This window comes from Schistocerca gregaria, chromosome X (assembly GCF_023897955.1).
Source record: "Schistocerca gregaria isolate iqSchGreg1 chromosome X, iqSchGreg1.2, whole genome shotgun sequence".
Lineage (NCBI taxonomy): Eukaryota > Metazoa > Arthropoda > Insecta > Orthoptera > Acrididae > Schistocerca > Schistocerca gregaria.
In genome coordinates this window covers 183,470,025-183,496,226 of record NC_064931.1, presented here as the reverse complement: position 1 = coordinate 183,496,226, position 26,202 = coordinate 183,470,025, and the positions used below count along the sequence as shown (strand labels likewise).

Sequence of the window (26,202 nt, the reverse complement as noted above, 5' to 3'; positions counted from 1 at the left end):
GACACAGACGCTGCTGGTCACTACAGCATCTGCCATAGTTTCGCATGATGACTACCTGTTGCCACTGATGTTTTCATCCTGGACTGTTGTTTGGTTTTCAATGATGTGACCCCAGGAGACCTGCGTTGTTGCTGTTGCCATCTGGACTGTTGTGATCATTCATTCCTCAATGATGCGTCACCAACAGGCATGCGATTCAGCAACATACAAAAATGGTCTGTATTGCTGGCAGACTACCTCTCTGTATTCGGCAGTTAGCACATGACAGAATTTGTAACAAATTTGTAATTCATATAATTGCAACTTTTTTCATTCTTAAGTGTTCATCTTTGTAGTTTTAGAATTTATTGTTAATAGTGATCATTTTTTACTACTGTAAGATTAGAAAATAAAATTTAGTAAGAGTGCCTTCTAAACCATTGTGAGATAAATAGCTGCACTGACTTTGATTCCTCTGTCTTCTTGTTCTTTGAAGTATTGACATGAAACTGGAAATTTCTGCATAAGACAGAGATAACCACACAGTAAGGCTGCAACCTGACTGAGTTGAAAGCTTAGTTTAAAATTTGAAAGTTTAGTGTAGTATATGTATCCTGCTGTTTAATACCTCAACTATATGGTGAGCATACATTCCATACCTGTGAGTAATAGGTTATATTTACAGTTTATGCTGTGTAATAACCACACACTGCTTCATTTGCATAAAACCCATCAGCTTTATTTCATGATAAACAAGACCCTTTTCGTAGTAAATTATTTCTAGAAATGTTTTATCTATTAAAGTCATTTATATATTAAATTAGAATTACATATTTATTAATTATGTGCACACATTAGAGTACAATGAAGGAAGAGACGTGTCCAAAACACATCTGAAAATAAATTTTGACAGTGACTAGTAGCTTATTCATTTTACAATAGGTTGCAATGTTGCTGAATACAGGTAACGTAATGCAGTTGTTATCTTTGTTACTTTTCCTGTCATTAATACCAGAAGCCCTTCAGTGATACCTCCAAGATTTGGGTAAATAATTTTAAAATTCTGTACCATTTACCATTACATTTCTGATATGCCCTTCATTCTGTTTGTCAGCTTGTTAATCAAATTTTTATCAGTTAATTTATTAGCACTCTGTTCGTGTTTTGAAAAGTTTGGTGAAGGAGCAGAATTAGGTAGTTGACATGAATTACCGTTGTGTAATGTTTCCATCCCTTGAAAAGAAATGTGACTGAATATTTAATACACTGCGAGAGTAAATTCACAATTATGGTATAAACATAAATTTTCATATTTTTCCCCACAGGAAATCTGCACTGATATAAGGATGTCTATGATGAAACGTCAACTGTTCAGTGAACATTGTGCTTCATCTCCCCAATTACATAGTAGCAGCCCTCTGTCAATGTTAAATGATACTAGTCCTCCACAGAGTGGGTCATCATTTACACCTCAGGTTGGTATCTTATTGAAGTGTAAGAATAATTTCATTTTGCTGCAAATAAAACACCCCTACTTTACCAAAACTACGAATTGAGAATAAGGTTTGGCATGCATACAATTTGTGGGTTACACAGGAGAGAAGAAACTGTGCAATAATTTATTTTTTTTGTATTGCATATGTCAAGAATTTTCTGTGAATGCAGAGGACAAGTAGCTTTCCACCTGTTTCCAACAGTATGAAATCATATTCATCTTGTTGTGTACATAGTTCTGTGTAGTCAGCACGTACACAACTTTCCCACTAGAGCGCGCCCCGCTAAGCACAACAGTGCAGGTGCAGCGCTCGTCCATCTCCGCACTAAGAGATGGCACTATCTTAGAGATGAACCAAATTCTGCTTCCACTGATCCGCGTATTAATATGTAATGCAGCCAATGAGATTGCTGCTAACGTAGAACCTTTTCTCCTCACGGATCACACTCACGCAGTGATAACTGAACGTGCGAGGTATTATAACGAGTGTACAGACCTCCGATTAGTCAGTCTGCCTTAGTTTGCCTTAGTCTGCATTAGTCTATAGTCAAGTTTCAGTCTGCGCCTAATAAGATTATCATATTCCTGTACATAGCCATGAAGAGAAATGTATAGGCACTTTGTCAAGTATCAGAGATATGTGAGAATAAGATTAATGTATGAAGAACAAAGGAACTTTAGATTGTCAATTGTAAACAGCATCCAGAATGAAGTTATGTAATATCTATGATTTTTATTATTGTGATAAATATGTGTGAAAATTAATAAAGTTCTGTTTAAAGTTGGCCACCGTCAATCTGCTACTCTAAGCGTGCAAGTGGCATTTCTATTGTCTGACCTAATGGCAGAAGATAAACACGCCACGATAAGACCATGAGACATATTGCTGACACTCGCCTACTTCGTTAGAGCGACAAGTCAACTAAACTGATGGTGTGTGCACCGAAGGTCTTACAGTACACACACCACAGATCTAAAATTACTTATGCATTATTGAAGTCACTTTGTAAGTATTTTACAGCAGCATTTGGTAATGGCCTAAGACCAAAATTGCAATAGTGTATTAAAAACTTATAACAGTCACTGGCGTAAAGACGTCCTTCAAAAAAAATTTATAATTTTATGACTGTGAATCACAGTGACAAGTGGATTGAACACTTAGTTTGCCCCACAGACTCGGTAACATACAAACGTAACTTCCACTGCAACCAGGTCATTTAGCAACACTGTTGGCCTATATTTGAGGCTCAGACTGCCATTTTTGCCTGTGGCTACACTTGTAAGTGTCCATTCAATACGAACATAATTGAATGATCAGTTAAGTCTATTGTAATAAATTATGAAGAAAACACAGAAACATTCCAAACTGAAAGTCTTGGTTGGCTTAGAGTTAAAAAGATTTCTAAAGGCATTTGGACCACATTCATGTGCTCAGTTCACAGCTCACATGAAACTCGAGTTTGAAAGAGGGGGAGGGAGTGTGTGGCTGGGAGATCAGAAAGTGGTCAGATCCACTGAATGGTGTGCGCAGAGAGAGAGAGAGAGAGAGATATCTACATCTACATCTACATGGATACTTTGCAAATCACACTTAAGTGGATTTCAGAGGGTCTGTCCATGTGTGCTCTGATTTTTCTTATTTTATTATGATGATAGTTTCTCTCTATGTAGGTTGGTGTCAACAAAAATGAGAAGATTCTGCCACAACGAAAAGCACCTTTGTGTTAATGATGCCCACCGAAAATCCTGTATCATGTCAGTGACACACTCTCCCCTATTTCACGATAATACAAAATGTGCTGCTCTTCTTTGAACTTCCTCGATCCACTCTGTTAATCCTATTTGGTAAGGATCCCAGACAGCATAGCAGCACTTCAAAAGAGGATGGATAAGTGTAAAATAGGCAATCTCTAGTAGATCTTCTATGTTTTCTAAGTATTCTGCCAATAACACACAGTCTTTGTGTTCTTTCCAATTTAAGATGTTTGTAATTGTAATTGCTAGGTATTTAGTTGAATTTATGACCTTTAGATTTGACTGATTTACTGTGCAAGGATTCCTTTTGCACACATGTGGATGACCTCAAACTTTTCATTATTTAGGGTCATTTCCCATTTTTTCACCATTCAGATATATTTCCTGGATAGTTCTGTGATTTGTATTGATTTTCTGATGACTTTACTAGATGATAAATGACAGCATCATCTGCAAACAACCTAAGGCAGCTGGTCAGATTATTTCTAAATCGTTTATATAGATAAGGAACGGCTTAGTGCCTCTAACACTACCTTGTGGAACACCAGAAATCACTTTCGTTTTACCGAATGACTTTCTATCAGTTACTACAGTGTGTGACCCTTGTGACAGGAAATCATGGATCCAGTCACATATTTGAGACGATATTCCATTAGGATTCAATTTTACTACAAGCCGCTTGTGTGGTACAGTGTCAAAAGCCTTCTGGAAACATAGAAATATGGAATCAATTTCAAATACCTTGTCAGTAGCACTCAACACTTCATGATGGGAAAGAGCTAGCTGTGTTACACAAGAACATTTTTTTCTAAATGCGTGTTAACTATATGTCAATAGATCTTTCTCTTCAGGATGATTCATAACATTGAAACACAATATATGTTCCAAAATTATGCTGTATAGCCTGTAATTTAGTGGATGACTTCAAGAAAGGCATTGAATATTGGTGTGATATGTGTAGCTTTCCAGTCTTTGGGTACAGATCTTTTGTCTAGTGAGCAGTTGTATATGATTAGTAAGTATGGAGCTACTGCATCAGCATACTCTGAAAGGAACCTAACTGGTCTACAATCTGGACTGGAAGACTTGCTTTTATTAAGTGATTTAATTTGCTTCACTACTCCAAGGGTGTCTGCTTTTGAATTACTCATGGTTGCAACTGTTCTTGATTCGGTATATGGGGAGCTTTTGTGTGACACTGTGTATTTTACCTTTTTTGATCTCCCTGTGTGGTACACATAAGGGGATGCAGTATATTGAGTGACTCTTCGGGGAATGTACGCTCCAGAAATTTTAACAGTAAATTCATAATGCATCTCTAGTTGCATCTGCCACAGGAATTGGATGAGCATCTCTGTGACTATCTCACATTTACTTGACAAATGTATGATGAAATGCACTGCTATCCTTTGGATGTTCTTTATTTGTTGTGGAGCCCAGATTGATAAGCAATATTAAAGTATTCATTGAACAAGGAGTTTTTAAATGATCACCCTTGTGGGTAGACCAAACTTGTTGAGAATTCTTCCAGTGAGTCTCGCATTTGCCTTCACTGTGTTTAGTTTTATGTCATGATTCCATTTGAGAATTGCTCTATACTCAGTCCCAAATATTGAGTGGATGTAACTTCTTCCAGAGATTGTTCAGCCATCATGTAACCATACAAGAAAGGATCTTTTTGCCTATTTATGTGCAATACATTACATTTATGTTGAGGGTCAACTACTGATCTCTGCAGTAACTGTTGAGCCTAAGAAGGTATTCCTACATTTTGTTATAGTTTCATAGAGGTGTAACTTACCAGCATACAACAGCATCATCCGTGAACAGCTTCATGGAGCTGCCAGTATTACCAGCTAGGTCATTAATACATACGTTGTGAACAGTAATGGTGCTATATCATTCCCATGATGTATATTTGAATCTACTTTCAGATCTGTAGGTTTCTCTGTGTTAAAAATGACGTGCTGTGCTATATTTAATAGGAGCACTTCAATCCAATCACAAAGCAGTTTTGATATTCCATATGCTTGTATTTTGGTCATTTGGTGACACTGTGGAATTTTATCAGACACCTTCTGGAAGTCAAGGACCATGTTGTCCTGGAGGCAAATATTTTGCTGCTTTCTGGATCTCTTGGATGAACAGGATGAGCTGGACTTCACATAATTGATTGTAGGATCCATGTTTATTGCTACAGAGGACATTTCAGTCTACAGAAAGGTCATAACATGTGAGCGTAAAATCTGTTCCAAATTATATAACTGACTGACGTCAGTGATACAGACTTGTAGATGTTGGTTCAATGGCCCTTTTAGAAAATGTGTTTTCCACATTTTTACAATCTCTAGTAACATTTTGTTGCTGCTATAATATATTCCTTCTAGAAGAGGAAAAAGGCCTTTCCCATACTCTGTGCAGAATTGTGTAGGTGTCCCATCAGATCCAGTCCTCTAAAGTAGGTAAAAAGACGAGGGCTGCTAGAAATCCTTGGGTAACAGTATTGAACTTAACTGATGAAAGGGGAAAATATAAAAATGCAGTAAATGAAGCAGGCAAAAAGGAATACAAACGTCTCAAAAATGAGATCGACAGGAAGTGCAAAATGGCTAAGCAGGGATGGCTAGAGGACAGATGTACGGATGTAGAGGCGCATATCACTAGGGGTAAGATAGATATTGCCTACAAGAATATTAAAAGAGACCTTTGGAGAAAAGAGAACCACTTGCATGAATATCAAGAGCTCAGATGAAAACCCAGTTCTAAGCAAAGAAGGGAAAGCAGAAAGTTGGAAGGAGTATATAGAGGGTCTATACAAGGGCGATGTTCTTGAGGACAATATTATAGAAATGGAAGAGAATGTAGATGATGATGATGATGGATGATGATGATGATGATGATGATGATGTAGGAGATATGATACTGCGTGAAGAGTTCAACAGAGCACATACTCTCAGACTTCAAGAAGAATGTAATAATTCCAATCCCAAAGAAAGCAGGTGTTGACAGATGTGAAAATTACCGAACTATCAGTTTTAATAAGCCACAACTGCAAAATACTAACACAAATTCTTTACAGACAAATGGAAAAACTGGTGGAAGCCCATCTTGGGGAAGATCAGTTTGGATTCCATAGAAATGATGGAACATGTGAGGCAATACTGACCCTATGACTTATCTTAAAAAATAGAATAAGGAAAGGCACATGTACATTTCCAGCATATGTAGACTTAGAGAAAGCTTTTGACACTGTTGACTGGAATACTCTCTTTAAAATTTTGAAGGTGCCAGGGGTAAAATACAGGAAGCGAAAAGCTATTTACAATTTGTATGCAAACCAGATGGCAGTTACAAGAGTCGAGGGGCGTGAAAGGGAGGCAGTGGTTGGGAGGGGAGTGAGACAGGGTTGTAGCCTATCCCCGATGTTATTCAATTTGTATATTGAGCAAGCAGTAAAGGAAACAACAGAAAAATTTGGAGTAGGAATTAACATCCATGGAGAAGAAATAAAAATTTTGAAGTTCGGTCATGACATTGTAATTCTGTCAGAGATAGCAAAGCACCTGGGAGAGCAGCTGAATGGAATGGACAGTGTCTGGAAAGGAGGATATAAGATGAACATCAACAAAAGCAAAACGAGGATAATGGAATGTAGTCAAATTAAATCAGGTGATGATGCAAGAATTAGATGAGGAAATGAGATGCTTAAAGTAGTAAATGCGTTCTGCTATTTGGGGGGCAAAATAACTGATGATGGTCGAAGTAGAGAGGATATAAAATGTAGACTGGCAATGGCAAGGAAAGTGTTTCTGACGAAGAGAAATTTAACATTGAGTATAGATTTAAGTGTCAGGAAGTCCTTTCTGAAAGTATATGTATGGAGCCGGGTGTATACGACCCAGGACAACCGGGAAAAACCCGGGAATTTTTCGTTATTTTAGGTTTCAGTTAAATTTTTGTAATCTTGACTGGTAAGAATCGATACTCTAACAAAGGATATTACTCTATCCCGCTACTGCAGAATAATACTACAACAATAAAACGTGAACGAGAAAAAAATATGAAAATAAAACATAAATTGCAAAGGAAATGTGCCATATACAACAACAAAACACAGTGTTCATACAAACATTTGCCAACAGCAAAATGTGTCAAAGGCATTAGGAAGACTATGCAATGCTTCATAACAACAAAATGTCTCTGATGAGCGTGATGTCACAACTGTTTAACTAGATTCGTTATAGCAGTTACGAGCGGGCTCATGCGCATGCGCAGTTGAGCGGTGGGGCAAACTGATGTGTTTGACCCAAAGGACAATTGCGGGGGGAGGAGGGGTCGACAAATTAATATTCTTGAAAAGAAAAAAATCATATTTCACAAAGAGCCTAGCATCCAGTGCACGTTGGTCTACCGATTACTCGTGATTTTGAAACGCATCCCTATTGGTTTTTGAACACACTCTGTAAGTTGATTTCTGAATGAATCATAAGTTAATTTTTGAATCCGTGCTTAGTGTCCATGATGTCTGTCAGGGAAATCCTTGTCGCATCTAGAAATAAACTTTCCTGCAAGCAAAAGGAGACCGGGTTATACGAGCGGAGCAGAGTAAAGCCGAATGAGTGAATGCGAACCGCTGTCTGATTATGTGGTTGATTGGGTTTGGAATGATCAGCTTTGTTATAATTAGTTACAAAATCCATAGTCAGACTACCAGAGTGGAAATAAACGACTAACAGGAATAACAGGTAAGAATGATGATGTATTATCTTCTCGGTGTATCCAAGAAAATGAAATTTTGTCAGTAAATTTTTGGCCAGATCGCTACACTAGTAAGGGCCAGTTGTACAGTCCCCGTCTAGCAGCCGCTTAACTTCTATTCTGGAAGTAACGTGGAAAGTGGATTGTACGAACATAACAACGCCTAACCGGAGAATAATCGGGGATAACAAAACCGGTGATTCTAGCAGGGTTAGTGAGGTTAACCGGCAACTAAATTTTGAAAAAGGCAGGAATAGTTCCAGAATTAGTCATGACAAGATTGTTTGTTAGAACGAGGAAGGAGAAGAAACGGGGACATCACACCAATTAGGGAAGAATATGACGATTCCAAATTTAAGTAAAAAAGTCGTACTACTACTTTTCGATCTCATGCTCGAGAAACTGGGGCGTATGAATGAAATGTGAAACTATGTGCTTGTAGTACACCTAATAGGCATTTTATGATGGTCTTCATGAGTTATATTCTGTCGTGTTATATAAATGACTATTTGCGCAAAAACAGTCTCGTTTATTTTGTGTTTGTTACAATTTCTGCAGTGTTAGAAAGACCTATTTTGTTTTATCTAGCAGGCAGTGACAAAATAAACGTAACCACACCAGTCATGGGTAGTATTTGTATTAACAGCTTACACAGTATTAGACAACCATATTTCGGCCTCTTTTCTTTTATGACATAATGTAAGATCTTTTAGTGTGTTACACATACGAACATACGGGCTTCCTACGTCATTGTAGCTGCCAAAGCGCGGTGGCGCCTGTTATCTGGCGCTCTCCGAAGACTGCTGAAAGGAACCTATTTCTAACAGGTTGCGGGAAAATGTTGCGAATGGTGGTTTGAAAAACGTTACTTTCAAAGCAAATTTCCTCTTTCGCAAGTGGAACTTTGTGTGAGAATGTACGATGAATTCCTTAAATCACAGAGCGTTTGATGACGAACCTTTAGAAGTATTTCGAGCCCAGATCAGACAATCGTGTCGTTATTATGAGCAAATTGATATAGTGCTACGGGAAGCTCTCGCTCCTCTGCGGTAGCTAATTTATTGGTGGAAAACTTTGAGAACAAGTCACTGGACTCGGCTAAAAATTTTACTGGCACATTTGTGTGATGTATTTTAAAGTGAAACACGGGCAAGAAAAATCAACATTATATGTGAAAACTTAACTTCTATTGCAACTTATTAACTTCAGAGACCAATGCTGTACGTGAAAGCTTTTCTTTTCTTGTAGGAACACTATGTATATTAATTTAAAACATTAACTTTTCGTGTTTGTGCTGCGTTACTTAACAGTGATAATGCTATTAGCGGACTACATCGCGTGTCCTACGCTCTGAATATCCGCTGTCATTGGCTGGCGGGATCACGTGACACGAAAAAAATGAAAATAACTTAAATTGCAAAGGAAATACGCCATACAGAACAATGACACACAGTGCTAATGCAATCGTCTGCCAACAGCAAAATGTGTCAAAGGCTTTAGGAAGACTATGAAGTGCTTCATAACAACAAATTGCTTCTAATGATCGTGTTTGAGTAGTTGATTCTCCCACTCCTGGCTACAGGAGTGTGGCTGTTAGCTGTGCAGGCGGACGCAGCAAGCAGCTAGATGCTACCGGGAAAAGGGGGCGCTGAATTCATATTCTTGAGGGGGGAAAAACTTGTTTCATAAAGCGCCTAGCATCCAGTGCACTTTTGTCTATCGTTTATTCATATGATTTTGAAACGGTTTCCTGTTGGTTTTTGAACATTTTTGAACACATTTTAAGTTGATTTCTGAATTAATCATAAGTTGATTTTTGAAAGTGTGCATTGTGTACATGATGTCTGTGTCAAGAGAATCCTGGTCACATCTAGAAATAAACTTTCCGCAGACAAAAGGGGACAGGGCTGTATGATCTGAGCGGACTAAAGCCGAGCAGATGAATGCCAATTGCTGTCTGATTATGTGGTTGCTCGGGTTTGCGAATGGTCAGTGTTGTTATAATTACTAGCGAAATCCATAGATTCAGACTACCAGAACAGAAATAAACGACTGACAGGAATAACAGGTGAGAAAGATTACATACAATCTTCTTGGTGTACCCAAGAAAATGAAATTTTGACACAAAATTTTTGGCCAGGTCGTTACACTAGTAAGGACCAGTTGTATAGTCCCCCAGCTAGCAGCTGCTTAAGTTCTTTTCTGGAAGTAATGCGGAAAATGTGTTGTACAAACATGTAATAACGCCTAACCAGAAAACAATCACGGGATAACTAAACCTGTGATTCTGGCAGGGTTAGTGAAATTAATCAGTGAACAAATTTTGACAATGGTAGGAATAGCTGCAGAATTGGTGATGACAAGATTGATTGTTAGAATGAGGTAGGAGAAGAAATGGGGACATCACACAAATTATGGAAGAATAAGACGATTCTAAATTTATATAAAAATTTCTTGATACTACTTTTCCATCTCATGCTTGAGAAGCTGGTGCGTATGAATGAAATGTGAAACTGTTTCCTAACATAAAGCTTTTTGCTTGTAGTAGCACTAATAGACATTTGATATTGGCACTTCGTGAATTATATTCTGTCGTGTTATAAATGTTGCCATTTGTGCCAAAACAGTCTCGTTTATTTGATGTGTCTTACAAAATTGCTCCAATATTTCAAAGACCTTTTTTGTTTTATCTAGCAGACAGTGACAAAATAGACGTAATGAGATCGAGAAACCACACCAGTCTTGGGTATTATTTGTGTTAACAGCTTTTTCAGTATTAGATAACGACATTTAGATTTTTCATGTAGCAAATCGTTTGACGAGCTTTGATGAGGTAATAGATTCTTTTGCAGAAAGGGGAGCATGCCATGTAAAGCTGTAGCAAGATTGGAGAGAAAAAAAATGCTAGGAACTAGAGATTGAAGAAACGTGTACTTTCTTGCTTCTCTCTCTTCTTTATTGGTTTTATGTATCCTATATTTATTTTATGTCACACAAAGTTATTAGCTAATAGGCAATAAAGAGTGCAAATTTTCTGGAGAGTTCTTGTTCTCCCAATTACAAATAATCCCATCCGCTATTGCAGGCTGTCAAATTGGCCGACTGGGAGTAGGAGAGGCACCACAGGACGTCTCAATTTCCACTGTCCTGAATATAGTTTGATGGCATTCAGTACAAAACATACATGTTTCGATTCCGCAGAGCGAACTACAGTGACCTGTGATAGAAGACTGCTTAATGGAGAGGCGTGGCACTGCACTTTGGCACACTTGAGACCAAATAACGTCTTAAATTTCCTCGAAAACATATGTTTTATGTTTTAGACTGTTCAGAAAGTTGTTCACTGCAAGATGAACATATTTTTGAAAATTAATTTTTTTTGTGTTTTTTTTTTTTTTTTTTTTTTTTTTTTTTTTTTTTTCTTTTAGTATTTACCCAATTGGCAAATATTGTAGATCCAAGGCTGATGCGCAGAGCAGTCTGAGTTATAGGGGGTAGTCTCCATGTGACCCATGTTTACATTTAGTGATTTTTTGGTTTCCCCTTAGTTTACTCTAGCGTCAAAAGAAAACAAAACGGGTATCTGTGGCCGGGAGCTATCAAGTGAATTAAAATACATTCTCGTAATTACGGAAGTCTGAAAGATGTCATTAGTTTCAGATTTTATTTTATTTCCACCTTTCTGTCGAGCATTAATCGCCATGCAGAGCAATGAAGTTATTTTTGTCTGTTTGCCAAAGAAATTTGACTCTGATTAACCTTTTCCACAGAGGCAGTCAATGTATTTGAAACGAAATGTTTAATTCCACAGTTATGGCTAGTTTCAACTGTTCGCTGCATTTCAGGTGCACGTTTTCATCTTGTTGCACATATGGCATTATGCCATAATAAAGAACCAAACATGATATAATACAGTACTGGTGCTCCAAGAAAATTTACATCCCGAAAACCATTCTGAAAGGTTTAATGTGAGGTCAAGGTCTTCTTCATTGGGAATCTGGACATATGAATGTGCACTTTAAGTATGCGCTTTAAATGTGCACATTTTAGCATGATTTACGAAATTCCTATGCTCTTGGAGTATCCTGTGATGTCTTATTCCTTTTTTGACATAATGTATGTTCTTTCAATGTTTTACACGTACGTACATAAGCTCTTCCTACGTCATGGTAGCTGCACAAGCACAGTGACGCCTGTTATTTGCACTCTCTGGCAACTGCTGAAACGAACCTATTTCTAATAGCTTGCAGGAAAATACTGCGAATGGTAGTTTCAAAAACGTTACTTTCAAAGTAAATATCCTTTTAAGTAAGTTGAACTATGTTCAAGAATGTACCGCAAGAATGTACCGTGAATTTATTAACTCACTGAGTGTTTGCCTCTGATTTAAACGTCAACTCTTCGATGACGAGCCAGTTAGAAGGATTTTGAACCCTGAAGTGATATATCTTAAAGTGTAACACACACAAGAAAGATCAACATTATATGCGAAAGCTTAGCTTCTCTTGCTGCTTATTAACCTTAGAGACCAATATTATATGTAAAAGCTTTGCTTTTCTTGTAGCAACACTATGTATATTAATTTAAACTATTAACTTTCCCTGTTCGTGTGTTCCTGCTACGTAACAGTGATGTTGCTGTTGGCTGACTGCATCACGTGTCCCATGCTCTGAACATCCGTTGTAATTGGTTGCCGAGATCACATGAGATGCGCTATGACTGGCTTACAGAAACGCATCGCAATATTGATTTTCAATGATTCGGGAAGTAACATGCTGTGTTTGGTGGAATACCAATGTATTCTTTCGTAATACGAAAATACGCAACATACATGTTGCTGCACATAAAAGGTATTTCCAAAACGTGTCTTTTTCTCTGAGTTTCGTTTTCTGAAGTGCCGGGAAATTCTACGCCCATGTGTAAACCCTTAACCATTCAAAGGATTGATAATGGGAAAATATACTCTCACTTAACACGGAAAAAAGTGTTTTTTCACCTGGGAGAAAGTGTATTTTTAACCGGAAAATCCAGGAAAAATCTGGATATTTTTCTTCCTTGTCCGCATATACACCCTGATTTATGGACATGAGTGGTAAGCCTATTGCAGAACCGAATACTGAACAGTGGATATCCAATTTGTCCATCTAATATATCGTTATACTTAGGAATGATCGAATGCATGTCTAAAAGAATAACTTTATTAACAAAACCAAAACTCTAATTATAATGTCCTTGGATGATTATACACACAACTCAGTTCAACAGAAATGTGTCTTATGATGTTGTCTGTGATGTGCCTATACGGCGAACCTTAGAGTTATGGTAGATGGCGGCATCAAGACCTGGGATGTTACTGGGTCTGTTTTGCCAGCATGCTATGGCTGACGTGCTGGTAGTGCAGACCTGGATGAAGAGAGCTGGATCTGTCAGCATGGAGCACTGAAATGAAACTGCTGGTACTGCTGACTGGTTGCACTGGGACTGAACTGCTGATGCGGCTGGACGGAACTGCTGGTACTGCCAACTTGAGGAGTATCGTGTGACTGACACCGCAAGGGCCAGCAGTGGTCTAAGTAGTAGGGAACAGATGGAGATCCACGTGGTGCCACAATGGAATGTGACCTGGTGTAACAAAGTAGTGCCCTCCTGATGGTGCTCTCTGCTGGAGAGGCATGCTGCCTGTCAGTGAGGTTGGCACCCCCAGATGCTGTTGAGGTGGTGTGTAACTATCGGGTAAGCAGCCCAGTCCATATAAGGATAACATCTTGGTGTTCATGAGAGCTGTTTATGTACATCCTCCTGGCAGGGTGGCTATGCGCACCGCCTACCTTGGGTGTGGAGGAAATGAGTGCCAGGCGGATATACTACCATCCTCTGTGACTTTATTTACCATTTGAATGTTCTGAATGTAGCATTCCAGGGTTAAAAAAAGGTTTCAGAAACAGATGACTGCATTCAGAGGTTCAAAATAAAACACTCTTTGTGCAATAGACAGGTAGGGAATAGGCACACTGTTCATTTATCCAAATTGTCACATTTAACAATGGGAGCAGAGTGGAATTTTGAGTTGTCCTTGAATTTGAGACTCATTTCTAGGATTTTGAAAAGTTTCATGTCTTTTCACTTACTTTTTCATTTGACTAGAGCTACATCTATTGGTGAGAATTGGAATTTGGAAATGTGTATGCAGTATGTTGGCATTACCAGCAGTTCCATCCAGCCACATCAACAGTTCAGTTCCAGCAAAACCAGTCGATAGTACCAGCAGTTCCATTTTAGCACTCCACGCTGACAGACCCATCTCAGTTTGTCCTTGTCTGCACTATATTCAAAAGTGGGCTCAAGATGTGTTCCATGAATGTTCACGGCAGACCACAGTATCCATAGAAAAAAATATTTTATCAGAACTGTGGGAGCAGTTTGACGTATGGAGACGCCTTTCTGTCACGGATTGTGATGAATGACCAAACTTTAGTACACTACTTTAAACTGGAAACAAAAAGGCAGTCACTGGACTGGCATCACCTGCAGTCATCAATAAAGAATAATTTGAAAGCAGCTCCATCTGCTGTCAAAGACACATTGACAGTCATTTGGAGTCATTGAATTGGATCATTTGTGTCAGCATGTGCCCAAAAGTGTTGGCCTTTATTGAGAGGCATATGGGAAGATGCTGAACTAACTCAAGAACTGTTTGAAATGTGTTCCGTCTTACAAGAACATAAAAGAAATGTTGCTTCAATGTGGCAATGCATGCTCACATACAGTTCTCAGTACGTGGTAACATACAACCAAATTTTGTTGGATGTATTGAGTCATATACTCTATAGCCCAGACATGGTGCCATAGGACTTTCACCTGTCTGGGCCACTTACTGATTCTCTGTGTGTTATTTACTTTGAAGATGATCAAAGCATAATTCATGCAGTGAAAACATGGCTATGAGCACTGGACAACACCCCCCTGTGGGTTCGGGGGTAAGAATAGGCCCACGGTATTCCTGCCTGTTGTAAGAGGCGACTAAAAGGAGTCTCAAACGTTTTGGCCTTGTGAGATGGTCCCCTAACGGGTTTGACCTCCATCCTTCTAAATTTTCCGAAGAGCGAGCCGATTGGGGAAGGGCGCCTTACAAGGAGCGATGTGTCCATCATGCATTACCATCTCTAGCCAGGTTTGTCGTCATCGCTTAGCAGTCCCGCTCACCTACCATCTCTTGGGCGTGGATTTGTTCTTGGGTGCAGTTTATTGCAGTCTGCTATGCTGTGTCGCTTTATGCGCCAATGACGATATTGGACTACATCACCTGAAATCCAGCACGGTAGCCAGTCCGTTGTGGTGGGGCCGCCATGTACCCTGTTGGTTGTAGCCCCCTGACTACACAGGGATCGCTCTGCTGATGCCAGCGCCGTTAACTCCCCACGTATGCCAAGGAGTAGATGCCTATCTCCTTGGGGCATTGGGACTCCCGGCAATGGCCATCCTGCCAGGTGGTCATTGCTGAGGCTGGGTGGCGCCCGTGGGGAGGGCCCTTGGTCGGAGTAGGTGGCATCAGGGCAGATGACCCGCAATGAAGCGTGGTACATCATCTCTTGCTGGCGGCCAGCCGCCAGCAGTCTCTAAGCGTTCCAGGGCTCAATACAACACAACTACATATGACCCCAAATCGTTCCCCTCCCTGGCTACACCATGGGAGGAAAGAAAGACTAAGGATGCCAGCGAAACATACTCGCCCCGCTACCTGGTGTGTACGAGAGCTGATGGTGAATCCTTTACATCCATGAAGCCTCAGTTCTTCGTCGAGCACTTAGAGGACAAGTTCGGGGAGGTGGAGGGCTTGTCCAAAATGCGCTCGGGCTCGATTTTGATCAAATCGGCGTCTTCCGCCCAGTCCCGCCGGTTACTCGATTGTAACAAGCTGGGGGATGTTCCGGTTACAATCATGCCCCATAAGAGTCTTAATATGGTCCAGGGCATAATATTCCATCGGGACCTTCTATTGCAGTCCGATGACGAGCTTCGCGCCAATTTAGAGCGGCGAGGTGTTCACTTCGTCCGGCGCGTACATCGTGGTCCAAGGGATAAGCAGGTTGCCACCGGTGCCTTCATCTTGGCCTTCGAGGGTGATACTTTACCTGAGAAGGTCAAGGTGATGGTCTATCGTTGTGACGTCAAGCCATATATCCCTCCCCCGATGCGGTGCTTTAAGTGCTGGAAGTTCGGGCATATGTCTTCCCGCTGTACTTCCAGCCTCACATGTCGAGATTGTGGACGCCCATCACATCCCAATACTCCATGTGCTCCGCCTCCCATCTGTGTAAACTGCGGAGAGCACCACTCGCCTTGCTCGCCGGACTGCAGGATCTTCCAGAAAGAGTGCAAAATCATGGAGTATAAGACCCTGGACCACCTGACATACACTGAGGCCAGGCGGAAGTTCGAACGCCTCCATCCTGTTCGAATGACTGCCTCTTACGCCGCGGCTACTACTGTTATGGCCCCATTAGCTCTCCCTCAGACTGCCACCTCTCAGAGCCGGAATGCTACACCTGCCCCCTTGATGGTGGGGGGGCACTTCACTCCCTGCTGCTCCTGCACTACCTGCCTCAGGAGCAGCAACCCCCCAACCATCGGGGACATCAGTCCCCACTTCTAAGCTGGGGAAGCCTCAAACTTCCCCGGCTCGAATAGCACGGAAAGGGTCCCTTGGGTCCCTTCCTTTCCAGGTTTCCGCCTCTGGGAAGGGTGACGTCAGCCAATGGAAGAAAAGCAGACCAGCGGCTGGTTGCAGGGCTTCCCGCTCCTCCTCCGTCCCGGAGACTGACTCGCTGGAGCCCTCCCAGCCAATGAAACCCAAGGACCAGAGAGACAAGACGAAGAAGAAGACCTCTAAGGCCAAGGAACACGCGGTGGCATCCACCCCACTGCTCCCTACAGGCTCTGCGTCCGAGGATAAGGTGGAGATCCGGGCGTCCGCTGAGGACCTGGATCTCGCCGGACCCTCAGACACCATGGAAGCAGATTGTACTGGTCCTCCATTGGTGGCAGCAGGTGACCCAGTGGCGTGATCTGTCTCCTCGGTCCCTTCACGCCTTTTTCGGACATGGACAAAGCGATACTCCAGTGGAACTGCAGCGCTTTTTTCCACCACCTTGCTGAGCTTCGCCAACTCATCAGCAGTCACCCTTTCCTCTGCATTGCCCTACAGGAAACTTGGTTTCCGGCAATGCGGACCCCTGCCCTACGTGGGTATCGGGGTTATTACAAGAACCGGGCAGCTTATGAGAGGGTATCTGGTGGAGTCTGCGTCTACATCCTTAACTCTGTCTACAGCGAATGTGTACCTCTTCACACACCTTTAGAGGCTGTCGCTGTAAGGATGTGGACGCCTTAGCCTATTACTGTCTGCAGTTTGTATCTTCCGCCAGATCGTGATGTCTCGCGTCATGTGTTGGCTGCATTGATAGCACAACTGCCTCCTCCTTTTGTGTTACTGGGCGACCTTAACGCCCATAACCCCCTGTGGGGTAGTGCCGCGATTACTAGCCGGGGTAGAGATGTCGAGACTCTTCTCTCGCAGCTTGACCTCTGCCTCTTAAACACGGGAGAGCCGCCACATTTCAGCGTAGTCCATGGCACATTTTCGGCCATCGACCTTTCTATCTGCAGCCCCAGACTTTCACCATCCATCCACTGGAGTGTCCATGACGACTTATGTGGTAGTGACCATTTCCCCATCTTTCTGTCACTACCACAGCGTCACTCTTCTGAACGCCCCTCCAGATGGGCTCTGAATAAGGCTGATTGGGGCTTGTTCTCCTCTCTCGCCACTATCGCACCTCCTTCCCATGACACCATTGATGCGGTGGTTCAGTCGGTCACCACCGGCATCGTGTCTGTGGCGGCATCTGCGATTCCCTGTTCATCCGGGTCCCCTCGGCGGAGGACTGTGCCTTGGTGGGCGCCCGAGATTGCAGAGGCGATTAGAGATCGCCGGCAGGCTCTTCAACGCCATAAGCGGCACCCGTCCTTGGAGAACCTCATCGTTTTTAAACAGCTCCGTGCCCGTGCCCGACGCCTTATTCGCCAACGGAAGCAGGAGTGCTGGGAACGGTATGTTTCCACCATTGGCGTCCGTACCTCTGCATCGCAGGTTTGGGCTAAGATTAGGCGACTCCATGGCTATCGGCCGCCTGTCTCCGTCCCTGGGCTTTCGCTGAATGGAGTGGTGTGTCCTGACTCAGACACGATTGCGGACCGGTTAGCAGCGCATTTTGCTCAGTGTTCCGCATCTACGAATTACCCACTGGCCTTCCGCTCCCGGAAAGAGCGGTTGGAAAGTTGGAGGCTTTCCTTTCACACGCGCCACGCGGAGTCGTACAATGGTCCTTTCAGCGACTGGGAATTCCAGAGTGCACTATCTGCTTGCCCTGATACGGCTCCTGGGCCAGACCGCATCCACAGCCAGATGCTGAAACACCTCTCTGTGAATTGCCAGCGACGCCTCCTAGATGTTTTAAACCGCACATGGGTTGAGGGTGTGTTCCTGTCTCAATGGCGAGAAAGCATCGTCCTCCCCGTGTTGAAACCTGGCAAGAACCCGCTGGAGGTGGACAGCTACCGCCCCATAAGCCTCACCAACGTTCTTTGCAAGTTGCTAGAATGTATGGTGAGCCGGAGGTTGAGTTGGCTCCTCGAGTCTCGAGGCCTTCTGGCTCCGTCTCAGGGTGGGTTCCGTAAAGGCCGCTCTGCCGTCGATAATCTGGTCTCCCTAGAGTCTGCCGTCCGTACAGCCTTTGCACGCCGCCAACATCTGGTTACCGTCTTCTTCGACATGCGGAAGGCGTACGATACGACTTGGCGATATCACATCCTGGCCACACTTCATGGGTGGGGTCTTAGGGGCCCGCTCCCGATTTTTATTCAGAATTTTCTGTCGTCTCGTTCCTTCCGCGTGCAAGTTGCTGCGTCCCATAGTTCCTCCCGCGTCCAGGAGAACGGGGTCCCACAGGGGTCTGTCCTCAGTGTCTCCCTGTTTTTAATTGCGATCAATGGGCTCGCTGAGGCGGTGGGATCGTCCGTCGCAGCTTCGTTGTATGCAGACGACTTCTGCCTCTACTACAGCTCCGCTGGCATTGCAGTTGCTGAGCGCCAGCTGCAGGGCGCTATCCGCAAGGCGCAGTCGTGGGCTGTAGCGCACGGCTTCCAGTTTTTGGCCGCTAAGACCTGCGTTATGCATTTCTGCCGGCGTTGCACGGTTCACCCTGAGCCACGCCTTTACCTTGACGGTGAACCTCTTGCTGTGGTAGAGACGCATCGGTTCTTGGGACTGGTATTTGATGCCCGGTTGACTTGGCTGCCTCATATTAGGCAGCTTAAACAAACATGCTGGCGGCATTTAAACGCTCTCCGTTGCCTTAGCCACACCGGATGGGGTGCCGATCGGCCCACCCTTCTCCGGCTGTATCAAGCGCTGATCCAGTCCCGCCTTGATTATGGGTGTGTGGCTTATGGTTCGGCATTGCCATCAGCATTGCAATTGCTGGATCCCATCCATCACTGCGGGATCCGACTCGCCGAAGGAGCATTTCGGACAAGCCCTGTTGACAGCTTACTTGTGGAGGCTGGTGTTCCTCCATTGCGGATCCGGCGCGACCGACTTCTGGCCGCTTATGCTGCCCACGTTTGTAGCTTGCCAGGGCATCCCAACTACCGTCTCCTGTTCCCGCTCTCGATCGTCCATCTTCCAGACAGGCGGCCCCGGTCAGGGTGTACGATCGCGGTTCGCATCCGGGCTCTACTGTGTGGGATTGAGATTTTTCCTCTCCCGCCTGTTTTCCGGGCCAATCTCCGTCTGCCCCCTTGGTGTGTGCGCCGACCATGCATTCGGCTGGATTTGGCACAGGATCCGAAAGACTCGGTCCCTACTCCGGCCCTCCGCCGCCCCTTTGTTTCTCTCCTTGCCGAGTTTCCCGGATGTGCCGTGGCCTATACCGACGGTTCGATGGTCTCTGGTCGCACTGGTTACGCTTTTACTCTAGAGGATCATTGTGAGCAACGGTCGCTGGCACCCGGGAACAGTGTATACACTGCCGAGTTGGTTGCCATCTATCGCGCCCTAGAGTATATCCGCTCCCGCTCAGGTGAGTCCTTTGTCATCTTTAGTGACTCCCTGAGTGGTTTACGAGCTCTTGACCAGTGCTTTCCTTGTTCCCGTCTGGTGATGGCCATCCACGAGTCGCTCCATGCTCTTGCCCGTTGCGGCCGCTCCGTGGTCTTTGTTTGGACCCCAGGTCATGTCGGCATCCTGGGCAATGAGCGGGTTGACACGCCGGCTAAACAGGCAGTGAGTTCACCGGCTCTGGAACTCGGCCTTATGGAGTGTGATCTCCTGTCGCTTTTGCGCCAGAAAGTGCTTGGTGCCTGGGGTGACGAGTGGCGCACCCTGCCCACGCCCAACAAACTTCGGGCGGTGAAGGAGACGACCGGTGTGTGGCGCTCCTCCATGCGGGCCTCTCGGAAGGACTCTGTCGTCCTCTGCCGGCTGCGCGTTGGCCACACGTGGCTGACGCACGGCCATTTGTTGCGCCGGGAGGACCCACCGCTATGTCGCTGCGGGGCAGCTCTGACGGTGGTCCACATTTTGGTGGACTGCCCGCTTTTAACAGGACTCGGGCAGACGTTTGCGCTGCCTGATACCCTCCCTGCCCTTTTATGTGATGACGTTGCTATGGCAGACCTCGTGTTGAGTTTTATTCGGGCAGGGGGTTTTTATCGTATGATTTGAGTGTTTGTCCTTTTATTTTCTGTATTGACTTGGGCCTTTGGCCTGTGGTTTTAAACTGTGGGTTTTAATGTCACTTGGTGGCTGGCTTTTCCTTATTTTCATGGTCGGCCAACCACCTTCACACTCGGTGTGATTTTAGTTCCGTTTGTCTGGTCTTTGTCTTTCTTGTATTGTGTCGTCCCTTGTCTCAGTTCTCCGTTTTTAACGACTGACAGTTTTTATTTCGTGTGATTTTATCGTGGAACAAGGGACCAATGACCTTAGCAGTCTGGTCCCTTCAATCCCACACCCAACCAACCAACCAACTGGACAACAGCTTCTACAATGGGAATACATGCTCTTACACAATGCTGGCATAAGGCTGTAAATGTGAAGGAGACTATGTAGAAAAATAATACATGTAAAAGAAATGTTAGTTGATATTATCACCAAATTCTAACTGTTAAGACTAAATATTTTCAGAGAAAAAATTTGGTGTTATTTATTGAGTGACCTTTGTATATCAGAATATAAAGTGCAAAAGTTAAAGTGTTAGCTTTCAGGTCCATGTTCTCTAATAATTCCTTAACAAAGCCTTGGTTACAGATTTTCGTAGTTGTTACTCAAATGTATAGCTGGAGGTGGTTTGTATTCACAACTGCAAATACATTTCAAGATTTTTGGGAGATTGAAAATTGTATTTATTAAATGTGCTGAAGGTTTTTCTTTTATTCTTGTTCCCTTATGCTAGTTGTACACACAAATGAATGAGAACTTTTTATGAGTCTGCTACTAATACACCCTACTTTTAGTGGCATCTGGATAATGGAATGTAAAGATACAGTCCCTTGACTGATAGTGGCAGAGTTCACTAAACCACTACTTCATATTTGGTAGCAAATTCTCTTGGTATGTGCTGAAATGATTTCACCCAATTAGTGCAGTTTTCAGTGGTCTGACATCGTACTATAGTCAAATGACTAATGTTTTATGTTTGTAAACAATGAAATAAAAGTTATGTGCTTCAAATACTCATACTGTTTGTTTTGGAGAGTGCTTTTTTTCTTTGTACTGTTTTTATCTACTACCATAAATTTCCACTGAAAAGGCGTCAGTGTGTTTATTCTGTTGCTATGCACATTGTGTGTCTTAAACATAATTTCAGTTTCAAGTGTTAGTGTTAATGGTGTTGGGAGTTGTGCCTCTTAAAGGATGTCTTTCTGCCTCTTCGTAATTTTAACTATGCAGATTAGTATGTTAATACAACTGATCCTTCTGCTTGTATTGACTGTTCAGTCATTTCCCAAAATTGTATTTCATGATAGGGGTGGCTCCATATTTATAAATGTTAATCTCTTAACATTCATGGGCACCTATAGGCATTTCAGTGTACTTAGCAAATGCAGTCATTGCCTTCAGGGTACACAACGACCATTGAGAATTAATATGAAGTTAAACCATACAGTTTGCATATTATTTGCTGTATTAATAGTTTCACCCTATGAACGAGAGCATCTCCCCTATTGATTGCCCTGATGATCACATGTTGAGCTTCAATCATCATCATCATCATCATCATCCTCATCATCCTCAAGACATGATGCAGAGTGGAAATTTGAACCTGTACAGTGATACCATCAGGCAAATGGTTATCTGGAGATGCTTTTATTTGCAGAGTGACATTAGTAATAACGCAAATAATATGCAATATGTTGTGGTTTATCTGTACGTTAACTTCTGCGTACATTGACTGTCCCATTAGTGTTCTTTCTTTGACCCAGAAGGCATTGATTTAAATCAATGGCCATTCACAGCTCTAGTGTTCTTAATTTCTTCGTGTCTTAACATTAAATGGTTTTATGTGAACATTATTGGATTCTTTGTTAAGATAAAGAACTAATCATTTTTTCCTTACCAGAGTTTGAACAAATACAAAATGTTTAGTATTAAGTGCGTCACTTAACCCAAAAAAATTATGTATAACAATATAATGTTTACTAAATGATATGGTGTTAATTCTGTTAACAGTGTGCTGCTGTCAGGTTAAGACACCATGGGTCCCCAATGGGTGACATTTTATCACCCACAGGTGTGTCACCTATTGCAAGACCTTCAAGGGCAAACAGATTCCTATCAAAATTGGATTTTGTTAATTGTCAGTTTGAGAGAGCATCGTCAATGTCTCCTCCAGCATTCTTGCAACTGAAAGGTAAGGTGTGTGTGTGTGTGTGTGTGTGTGTGTGTGTGTGTGTGTGTGTGTGTGTGTCCTATAGAGCATAAGACTTATCTGTTGCATACCATTACTTTATAAGGAATGGAGTAGTTGGCTCAAACACACACTGTTGTTCTGTGTCCTAGTCCAAATAAGATATGCTTATGCTGTTTATGTTCCTTTGCTGGCTCATTTGTTGATTTGTTGTTGTTACATAGATAATTTGCAGAGGGCTCATTATTGTTGTTGTGCTATAATTTAACAATTGCAACTCACTAATTCAGCAGCTGAGTTGTGTGTGTTTGATACTTTAACTCTTCCTTGCACTCTGTTACAGCTAGTTGATTCTAAAGGGGGAATATTTCTTTATTGTTAAAAAGTAGTCAGTTTCCTTTCAAATGTTTTTCACTAACGAAGGATTTTAGTGCTGACTTAACTGTGGGTCAGTCTTAGGTGCTTGCTATTCACTATTTAAAATGTGTGCTTTGCATTATGTATGTAATCTGCAATCATCTGTATCTACATACATATTCCACAAGCCACCATGAGGTACATGGTACTGGGTATCTTGTATTAGTGGCCATTTCCTTTCAGAACTGCTTTGATGTCTTCCTTTAATCTGACCTGGTGAAGATCCCAAACACTTGAGCATTACTCAAGAAAAGATCAGGTTAGTGTTCTGTGTGCGTTCTCCCTAATAGACAAGTAATAAATAAAGTCTACCATTCGTCTTCTTTACTACTAATCTGACTAGCTCGTTCCATTTCTGTTCATTTGATACTGTTGCACTGAGATATCTGTATGAGATTGATGTGACAGTGTTAACCAGCACTCTACCAATACTGCACTTGAACATTATGGAACTGTTTTTCCTACTCATCTCCATTAACTTACATTTTTCTACATTTAGAACACACAACCTAGAAATTTTTTCTAAGTCATCTTGTATCCTCCGAAAGTCCCTTAATGACAACAACTTCCTGTACATCCACGTATTGCTGTTCACACTGTTCATCAGATCATTTATGTAGGGCTGTATAGAGAATAAGGGTGGTGTTAGCACACTTCCCTAGTGTACTACTCATGAAACCCTTGTCTCCCATAAGACAAGGGTGTTCATGAGGGCAGTGTACTGTGTTCTGTTACTCATGAAGTCTTAAAGCTTATTCCATATGATTGGACCTTCATTAAGTCTGCAGTGAGGCACCATGTAAAATGCTTTCCAGAAATGTAGGAATATGGAATATGCCTGTTGTCCTTAATCCATGGTATGGAGGATATTGTGAGAAAAAGGGCGAGCTGTTTCACTTGAGTAATGCTTTCTAAATAAATGCTGATTTCTGGACATAAAATTTCCCATCTCAAGGAAATTTATTATGTTCAAACTGAGGATATGTTCAAGAATTCTGCAGCAAACTCATGTTAAGGATATTGGTCTGTAATTATGTGGGTTAATTCTTTTACCTTTCTTGTACAGGGTGTATCAGAAAGAATCATCTGATTTTAAAAAAAGAAAAAGAAATAATCATAACTACTATGTTGTTTGAAATATGTGCGTGAACAACGTACTGTTAAAAAGACGAAACTATAAAGTTTCATATAGTTCCCACTAGGTAGCAGCAGTGTGCGCCCACTTCAGTTCTTGTAAAAATGGTGTCGTGACAACAAAAGGTTTTTTGGGTTCTACGTTTTGCGCAGTGCAGGTCATAGTAACTGTTCAGCATGACTTTTGTACTAGGTATGGTGTGGATCCTCCTACAGGACAGAGCATTAGATGATGGGATAAACAATTGCGAGAAACAGGTTGTATGTGTAACAGCAAATCGCTGGGAGATCCCTGAGTGTCCGACACAGGCGTTGAATACTTCTGCCATAGTTTCACAAGGACTCCGCAGAAACCCGTTCATCGTGTGGCTTAACATGCCTCCGATGTCAGTCTGGCATGTGTTGTGTCGATGTTTACACATGAAACCATACAAAATACAGCTACTGTGAGTTCTTCATGAAGGTGACAAATATCATCATGTGCAGTTCTGTAATTTCGTTCTTGGCAAAGATGGAGGATGACAGTTATCTTCTACGCTTAGTGTTTAATGACGAGGCAACATTCCAGTTAAGTGGAAAGGTGAAGTGTCATAATGCAAGAATATGGGGTACAGAACAACCACATGAAGTTGTACAACATGAGAGGGACTCTCCAAAATTTAATGTGTTTTGTGCAGTTTCACGGGAAAAGGTGTACGGTCTATTTTTCTTTACCAAAAACACTGTTACACGAAACCCTTATCTTGAAATGCATGAGAACTTTCTTTTCCCACAGTTGGAGACTGATACAAATGACTTCATTCACCAACAGGATGGGGCACCGTCACACTGGTATCTGGAAGTGCGGGAAATTTTAAATCAAAGGATACTAAACGGTGGATCAGTTGCATTGGACCAAATGATTCAGCCTTATATTACTGGCCTCTAAGAGCATCAGACCTGGGTGTGTATGATTATTTCTTGTGGGGGTTTATAAAAGACTTTGTGCCTCCATTACCAACAACAATGAATGAACTGAGACATCGCATAACAGCAGCTGTGGAAGTTGTAACTCAAGACATGCTTTCTGCAGTGTGGGAACAGTTTGACTACCTCATTGACATATGCCGTGTATTTCAAGGGGGCCATATTAAACACACATGAAAAGGTATGGGGGGAAAATTATGTTTCCCATTCATCAAAAACCACAATTTGTTGTACATGCTTATTAGTTACAGAAATATATACTTGCCAAATCGGATAATTCGTTTTGATACACCCTATACACTGCTCGACACTTGCGAAGGAACAACTGGCTCTTGCTAAGGAAAAATTACTAATTGCTACGAAACAAGTGACAGTTGCTGTGGAACACCTGACCAATCATAGTAAAATGAAATCTAGAGGGCGGGATGTGTTAACTGCAACAAAGTCTGGGCATGAACACACTGTATGCATTGGACAGTTAACGCAGTAAGGTGTTTGACAAAGGTGGTTGTGGAAAAGATCAGCTGGATGACTTGAAGATGGTAAGAATGTCACTATTGTTCCCAAAGCAGTGGGTGTTTCCAAAAGTGTCATCTTGTGATTAAAAAAGGCTGCTGAAGGTGGAAATGCTATGCGCAAGTATGCCGGTGGTCGTATACGGACCATCACACTGCAAGAGGATTGACATATATCCTAGTGGGGAAAAGGAACACACATTTCACTCATGGG

At 42.3% G+C, this 26,202-nt stretch overlaps 1 protein-coding gene across 6 annotated transcripts in view; it reads left to right on the top strand.

Moving 5' to 3' along the window:
• The window catches only part of LOC126299140 (uncharacterized), a 159,942-nt gene that overhangs the window by 119,770 nt on the left and 13,970 nt on the right, over nt 1-26,202 (top strand). For 5 of the 6 annotated variants that reach the window (XM_049990905.1, XM_049990903.1, XM_049990902.1 and 2 more), the window contains 2 exons: nt 1,305-1,454; nt 22,779-22,959. In XM_049990905.1, coding sequence (XP_049846862.1) covers nt 1,305-1,454; nt 22,779-22,959 — 331 coding nt within the window. The remainder of the gene's footprint in view (nt 1-1,304; nt 1,455-22,778; nt 22,960-26,202) is intronic. The other variant, XM_049990907.1, reaches the window with a different exon arrangement.